This window comes from Astatotilapia calliptera, chromosome 7, assembly GCF_900246225.1.
Source record: "Astatotilapia calliptera chromosome 7, fAstCal1.2, whole genome shotgun sequence".
Lineage (NCBI taxonomy): Eukaryota > Metazoa > Chordata > Actinopteri > Cichliformes > Cichlidae > Astatotilapia > Astatotilapia calliptera.
Genome location: NC_039308.1, coordinates 19,981,768 through 19,990,041, shown reverse-complemented (window position 1 = coordinate 19,990,041; position 8,274 = coordinate 19,981,768). Strand labels below are relative to the sequence as shown.

The 8,274-nt window shown below is 37.3% G+C and overlaps 1 protein-coding gene across 2 annotated transcripts in view; it reads right to left on the bottom strand.

Annotated features, from left to right (window-relative positions):
- Nucleotides 1-239: 239 nt before the first annotated feature.
- Nucleotides 240-8,274, bottom strand: part of eng (endoglin) — a 44,882-nt gene continuing 36,847 nt past the window's right edge. For both annotated transcript variants that reach the window (XM_026173677.1, XM_026173678.1), the window contains exons 12-14: nucleotides 3,613-3,720; nucleotides 3,469-3,516; nucleotides 240-3,393 (exon numbers count right to left, since the gene is read on the bottom strand). In XM_026173677.1, coding sequence (XP_026029462.1) covers nucleotides 3,272-3,393; nucleotides 3,469-3,516; nucleotides 3,613-3,720 — 278 coding nt within the window. In that variant the 3' untranslated portion in view covers nucleotides 240-3,271. The remainder of the gene's footprint in view (nucleotides 3,394-3,468; nucleotides 3,517-3,612; nucleotides 3,721-8,274) is intronic.

Here is an 8,274-nt window from a genome sequence, read left to right as displayed (position 1 = left end):
TCATTTGAATTTAAATAATTCCTAGGTCTACACACACACACAGATATATATATATATATATATATATATATATATATATATATATATATATATATATCATATATACCATATATACCATATATATATACCATATATATATATATATATATATATATATATATATATATATATATATATATATATATATATATATATATATATATATATATATATATATATATATATATATATATATATATACTGTGTATCCTCTGAAAAACTAGGCACACTTCATGTTTCAAAGCTTGAAGAACAACCCTTAGCACTATAACATGTAGTAATCTTCTCTTTTCAGCTGCACTGCTGTAGATTTGCTAATGAGCTTGTACTGCTGCATAACATAACCCAACTTCTAAACTAAATAAAATGCTTTGGTAAAAAGAGGAGATCATGCTTGATCTAATGACTGCAAGGTGCACAGGTCCTGTGATTAAAAAACAAGCCCAAATCATAACCCCTCCACCACCATGCTTGACAGTTGTTAGGAGGTATTTCTGCTGATATAATCAGTTTAGTTTTTCCAAAGTCTTGTGGTTTGCTCAGATGTAAGAAAAGCAAACGTTATACCTCCCGCCCAGTTCTTTTTAGTAAAGAGGCTTTCTCGTGACATGCTATTTTAGTTCAGTCTTTTTCTAGTTGTATCTTCATGAATTGTAACATGCTAAGTGAGGCCTGAAGAGTTACAGATGTTTAGTTTTTTTGCGATCTCTCTCACTTTGCTGTGAATTTACTGGAAAACAGTGGCATTTTAAAACAAAGCTGATTGCTGACCAAATCGCCTGAACTACTGCTTTTACAGAGGTGGTCACACTTACTGATGGTCAGTTAATCAAGTGCATTTGACTAGCAGCAATCTGGCTGCTACTTCCGCTCTTAATTCCTGAGTAAACAGTAAGGGTGTACTTTTTATATATACATCATATATATGTGTGTGTGTGAGAGTGTTTGTCATCATAAAGTTTGACATATCACAGTTTTACTACTTGTGTTGATGCAATGTACTGTAAATGCTAAATTACCGGTATTTATTTGCTTACCTACCCCAGAGTTGATGTGCGATGGCAATATTTTAGAGGTAAAAGAGTGGCAATAAAATACTAAACTCATTTACATTTGTACATTAAAATAAAAAAGTGGGTTCACGGATCAACCGTCACTTTACAGTTGTAGCCCCCCCCCCCCCCCCCTTAACATCCTCATCATGCAAATATGCAGCATAAGTCTAACATTAGCCAGGCAGTGGCTGATGCAGCCTATTAAATGTGGAAAGCAGAAGTTAATATTGATAACCACAAACTAATTTCTTGCAAATGACAGCTTCCATATCTTCACACAGGTCATGTGACAAATGAAAAAAAAAATAAAGATTTGAATTTTTATAATAGTATGCATGGAGCTGAATTCAAATTTTGATACATAAACATACATTCAGAATATGGTCGTACAGTACAGTTGCAATTGCAACTGCAGAGTCACAATGGGCTGTGTTTAGAGCTGATTTAAGTACGCCGTTAAAGTTAAAAAGTTAAAGGTCAAAGGATAAGTGGGGGGAGCTGTTTTCAGGGGCAAATTTACATACACGTAGGCACATTCGAGCACAGCCATCTCATTTAAAGCAAACATTTGCCTTAGACTGGATTCTTTTTTTTTTCACATTAAAAAAACAAAACATTTAATGTATTACATTAGCACTTATATTTATTATTTTAAAAAATGATCACCTTTTCATTGAGCCTGTACTTCCCACCTAAAGCAAGGTCATGGCATGGGTAACAATAGCTGTTTTTTTTCTTTAATGCAAAATCTCTGATGCATTCGTGATCCACAGCATCAGTTTAATGACAAAAGCCCTTTCACACCCTGTGCACTCATCTCCAATCAAAAAATAGTGCAGAAAATTACTGCCTACATTTTGAATCAAATGACACTGAATATAAGAAGGTCAGCTGGTCTTCATGTCAAGTATTCAAATGTAAGTACAATATACTGTTAACACTATAAACAGTGCGCTTAATTCTACTGGGTGATGATTACACCACCCTGAAAACACCAAAATGTAATTTAAAAATGTTGTTGTGAAAAAAGTACAGCAAATTGTCAGGCCGTGGTGATAGACGTGGTGATTGATGACTCTCATTAGAACGGATATTGTAGTGTTTTAGAACTAACGCCTAATTACAGCCATACTATTCAGTTCTGAATACAGCCATACGTCTCTACATGTGACACTTTGGACAACTAAAGGTACTGACGTCTTAATGATTCAGTATTAATTGCAACCTGTGAGCCATAAATGATAACTTTGATTGTACTTCTTGAGCAATTAGTAAATATATCTTCCAAAACACATTAGTACAGCAGCTTTGATTCATCTATTAATAGCAGGAAAATGGCACCATAACTTTGTTTCATAGGCTACATATGACCGAAACAGTCATTTTAAGATTCACCTAAAGTGACACAGAATTTATAAAAAAAGAAAGAAAGAAAGAAAATGAAATTCACTACAGATATCTAAGTTTAAACTTAGGTCTAGACTAAATAATAAGAGGTAGCTGTTAATCATTAACCTTAAACTTTATTTAAGAAAAATAGCCACTGAAATAAGCATTTTGTTGACTTGTCTGAGATCCAAACACGTTGATCTTTTCAGTCCGCAAAATGCTGCTGACTAGACTGACCTAGCAAACAGCCCCTCATATTTTTGTAGCTTGATGTGAGCGCACAACAGCTTTTCATCTGTTTAAAGTATGTCTTTTGACTGGTTTTGTCTCCTGTCTGACTATTATTGTGCTGCCATCACACAAGCACATATTCATTGGAAGGAATGCAGTGAATTTCCTGTTAGCTCTTGTGGGGATATGGTTTGTTTTTCCTGTTGCTGCAAGCCAATTTATTTTTTTTCTTTTGCCCTCTTTAACTTCCTGTCTTAGAGCTTGACTTTACAGAGAAGTAGCAGAGGTGAACGTCAGAAGCCATTGATTAAACTTTGGTTACCATCGCTTAGCCCTCCCCACCGCCAATTACAAGCTCCCAGATCACATCCGTTTCAGAGGTGTTATGCCAAAGATATGTGTTGTGCTTTTTAAAGGAGAATCTAAAGAAGTAGGAATGTAACAAATGCTTTTGAGGCACCGATTTAAAAAAAAAAGAAGAAGAAGAAGAAGCACAAAACCCGTATAGGTAAATTTGAAGGAGGATGGTGGCCCTGCTGGGTGAAAATACCACATTCTCAAGCCATGCTGCTGGTAGGTGTGCTCTGGGTGCTTCCAATGCTAGCATTGGCACTGCTGTTCTCAGAGGGGGATGGGTTGGTAGAAACAGGTTGTCGCTTTGCTCCTGAGCAAGGACATCCTGTGGAAAGGAAAAACAAGCCAATAAGAACCTGCTAAAAATAAAAAAGAATTATTAAAAAATAAGAGTCCTTACCAGGAATATTGACTACAGTTGAATTCATCTCCAGTCCAGTTGGGTACCCTGAATTAAGGAGAATTGGACAATTTCAAATTCAGACATACGTCAATTCAGATCTATTCTGGAGTCCAAACATTCTGTCCTCACTCATCAATTTACCTGTTTTGATTTTGATAAACCACAGCGCTCCAACAAGTAATACCCCAATCAGGAACCCTCCAAAGGCAATACCCAGAACTCCAGACAGGCCGTTAATGCATGGTCGGGCTGAAAAGCAGACATGCAAAAACAATGTATGCAAGCTTAAATTTAAAAAAAAAAAAAGAAAGAAAAAGATTTACTACAACTGCTACAACTACAATTACGTTCAATCGAACACGATTTAAAAAATTTTTGGAAACCCAAAATCCTCCTTTTATATTGTAATGCAGCTTGAATATAATATATAATATAATAATAAAATATAATAATTTCTCCAAAGAACCACTGAAAAGTCCTATTTGTTGTGCTCCAGCAGGATTACACTGGACAATCAATCAAAAGCATGTGATATACAACAATTTATATGGTGGCATAAAATACATGTTCTTCTTACAAGCTATGGTGTGTCCTTTTAATAACATTGCATCTTCACATTGTAAAGGTTTGGTAGTACACAGACAGAATTGTTTCCTCTATACCAAATAAAATCAGTCATGCAATAGGTTCATTATATAATGCACACAAGTAGAATATGTAGATTAGATTATCTCTATTACAACACAAACACAGATTCTATCTATTCACTCTAACCAAAACCAAAATCACATAGCCACATAGCAAGTGTTTTCTTTTCAGGAAGACCAATGTACTTGGTATTTTTTATGTAACTGAACTTAACTCTGCACACAGAGATTTTTTGACCACTTTAACTGATTTTCCATCTGAAAATATGTTCTTAATTTGGGTTTGTCCTAAATCTGCACTGTGAATCACGATGACTACAATGTAATCTTCTTAGTTCAATAAAGAATTCACCCCAACTAACCCATGTGTGTCCTTAGAGAGCATCTCTATTATATGTTCTAGTGAGCTGCTGTTCGTACATTTATGTGTGATGCTTAAAAGTTACTATTCCATATCCTCTGTAATAGAAAAAAACTAGTTAAAGTTTATGAACTCCCTGAAATGAGAGGCTAGTTCTGTAAAGTACACAGTTATAATTTACATCTCTATGAAACCATCAAATTTCAAACCCATAATCTGACAGACATTCAATACACTGGACATTTTTCCATGACTTGCCAATAGTTCATGCCTCAACATAAAGTACTATATTAACAATAATAATCGTGCCATCTATATCCAAAACAGCCTCTGTGTTTCAAAATTAAGTGCTACTTAACCTTAATGCACGCCAGAGTCGCTCCACATTGGACTTAATGATAATTGCCATAATTCTTTCCATCCACTCCTGAAGCTGGCAGACTATCTATGCATCTACTAAAACACCTTCTGGAAATCAATAGAGCTTACATACAGTGCTGTTTATCACCTCCCAAAACTACAGCCAATATTTTGGGTGAGTCAGAATTTTTTTTAAAGAAAATTGAATTTGTCCTGTTCCAATGTAGCCATACGAACTTTGATTAATAACCAACTTTGCAATTTCTAAAGTTTTCTGAGCATGCCATGAGCTGGCTTACACTGCACAAGAGACTTTTTGGCTAACAAAATATATTAGATAACCTATAGCCTTGAACCAGTAGTTATAAAAATAAAATACTTTCCCTCAAAGCAGCTCTGAATGAATATGTACATCAGACGTCCAGCATACTTGGAAAATGAAAATCTTTCTGTACACTACCACAATGGATTTTTAAACTTAAAAAAAAATCAATTAAATTTAAATGTGATTGAAGAGAAGATTTTCTGCTTTAATTCAAAGGGGTTTAACAAAAGTATTGCATTGACTGTGTGAATCCATCCATTCTCTTATGCTTATCAGGGTTGCACAAGCCTATCCCTGCAACCAGAAGGCGAAAGGCATACAGAAAGACCCCAGCCAGATGGTGAAGTCCAGCTCGGGACATTCTTGTGGTGAGGCAAAAAGTGCTAACCTCGTATTAAAGCCATTCTGTACATTTTTGCTCACTCTCTGGTCTCACCTGGCCTGCTTGTAAGTTAATTGTCCAATGAATTAAAAATGAATGAATTACAATACAGACGGTTTACAATAAGGTGCAAAGTACTGGTTGCACTCAAGGTTAGACTTTGCCAGAAAACATCAAAAAGACCCTGCAGAGTTCTGCGGGGGGGGGGGGGGGGGGGGGGGGGGGATTCGTTGGACAGATGAAGCTAAGATTAACTTGTACAAAACTGATGGGAAGAGAAATTTATGGAGAAGGCGAGAGAGAGAGCTCATGATCTGAACCGCATCATCTGTCAAAAACTGTGGAGGCCGTGCTATTGCATCTACAGCCGTCAGTGAAACTGGGTCTGCTGATAGCAGTTCTAAATTCTGAATTGTGTCGTGCTGTACTCAGATTCACTCAAGCCCCGCAAAACTGATCAGATGGCACTTCACAGTGCAAATGGATGATGACCTAAAACACAAAGTGAAAGCAAGAGTTTCTCCGAGCAAAGAAACGGAATATTCTTCAACCCAGCAGAGCGTGGTCTTTAGTTATTAAATACCAAACTGAAGGCAGACCGACAAACACGGAGCAACTGAAGGTGGCTGCAGTAAAGCCTAATGGATCATCTCAAGGGTGGAAATATCTTGAGTGTTTGATTTAAAATCCACTGTGGTAGTTTATAGAGGCAAAATGACAAAAAATAGCATTACCCACAAATCAACCAGACTGTACATATTGTAACAGCCTAGCAATTTTTTTCTCTAGTTTTAGTGGGCTGGCAAAGCTAGAAATTAACAGCCTTGAGAAAGACATCTTTTCAAAAAGGCTGCACAGCAGATCACTGACAGTTCTTCCCTTCTCTCAAACATCACAGTAAACTCTAACTCTCATTTGAAGATGGGAAAATAAACAGATGTTCTTAAATGTATTAAAATTTCCAATGACAAACAATGTTAAAAACTTATTGCTTAGATCTAAACTTTGATTTGTTCAGTATCCATCTGACTGGCCTGAATTAACTGTCAAATTGTTTACAGAATTTGCACCAAAATCAATATCTGGGAATGTAGTGAAGCTTTTCAAGGCTGCAAATAAACAACCTTGTCCCAAACCATGTGAGCTGTTAGAAGTCCCCACAAGAGCAGAGGCAGTATGTTATGTGTTATCTATCAAGAAAACCACTGCGTAAATACCGGCTTTCCCTCCTTCCCCTCTACTGCTGCCTGTAGAGATTTTCCCACAAGTATCCAGAGCAGTAGGAGGAAACTAATCATCACCTTTCCATGAGTTTCTCACCTGCCTTCTGCTGCCTTCTGCCTCTGGGTTGAACATGCTAAGCACTAATGCACAAAACATAAAACCTCATCAGAACATAACCAGAAAGCAGGAGCTTGCTTTGCAAAAACGTAATCCTACTTAACACAGTATGGTCATTTGACTAATATCTGTGTGAAGCTGAATCGTGTCTGCATAAAGTCGTCATAAGGCCAAGACACATTTAACTCTAAATTAATGCAGAAATTCTCAGTGGGTGTGTGTGTGTTTATGTGTGTCATTTCACATATAATGTGAACCAGAGCACTGACACAGTGACATCTTGTGGGCATTTGGGCTGACTGCATTCCAGGCAGTCAACCCAGTTTGTTGATTTCACAGCGAAGGACATTCCTAAATGAGTGAAAAACATCACAGCAACCTAAGTAGGTTTTCCCTGGAGACGTTTTTTTCTATTATCAATTGGTGTGCTAGTTTGTATAAGTGAGACTTTGACAGCAAAGCTGAATAAACAAGAGGAGGAAGCAGAAGCTTCAGCGCAGGTGGAGAGGAGGAGAGAGACAGCATGCCTGCGCTCAGACTCCCTGTAGCCCTCTGTATGAAAACTACCAAACAGGAAAGATTGCTGAATGGAGTTCATAGTCCTGCCCAGTGAAGGCTTGCAGCAGACTGCAGTCTGCTAGTGCAGCTAGTATACAATAACCCTTGTATGTCTGACACTGGCTAATGAAGTGAACAGACGTACCAAACAAGTGTGTTACTTTCAAGTTAGATCTCTCAATTTACCCTGGTCTCCAAAAAAAATAGACATTTCTTTAAACCATATAAGTCAAAGAAATGCAGAGAGAATCAAGGAAGAGGACAACCAGGACACAGGGAAGCATGGATGAGTAGTTTAGGCAGCTTCCCCTGCAATACTGACATAAAAACCTTTATCTTTCTTCTCTAAAAGGACAGGAAGCATAAAGGCAGCTTAAGGCATGAACAAACAAATTACAAGTTTTACAAAGACACTTCATGTGTCCTTCCATTTAATCAGCTTCTGCTTCCTTGTGTCTTCTTGTTTAGAAATTGATTCATCTGAAATTTCCTAGAAATTAATCATAACGTGTGGTGACGGTACTTTCTTTCAAGAAAGACATCTTTTCTTGTTTGAGTCAACTGTGTTGATTGATCTGACAATAGCACAAAGCTCAGTGCCTATGTTAGGACAGCAGCGCAGTCAAACCCCTTGGAAACACAAAGGACTTCACCCCCCTCCCCCGAGGGTCATTATTTTTGATTGTGGCCACAAGGTCAGTCTGCAGACCTTCCTAAAGGACGAGGGCCTGCCCCACAACCCCTTACGTGCCTCACTGCATATCCACTGTTATGACAACAGCCTGTGCAGCATTTGTTTTGCACTGAAAGCAATAATAGGAATGAAAAT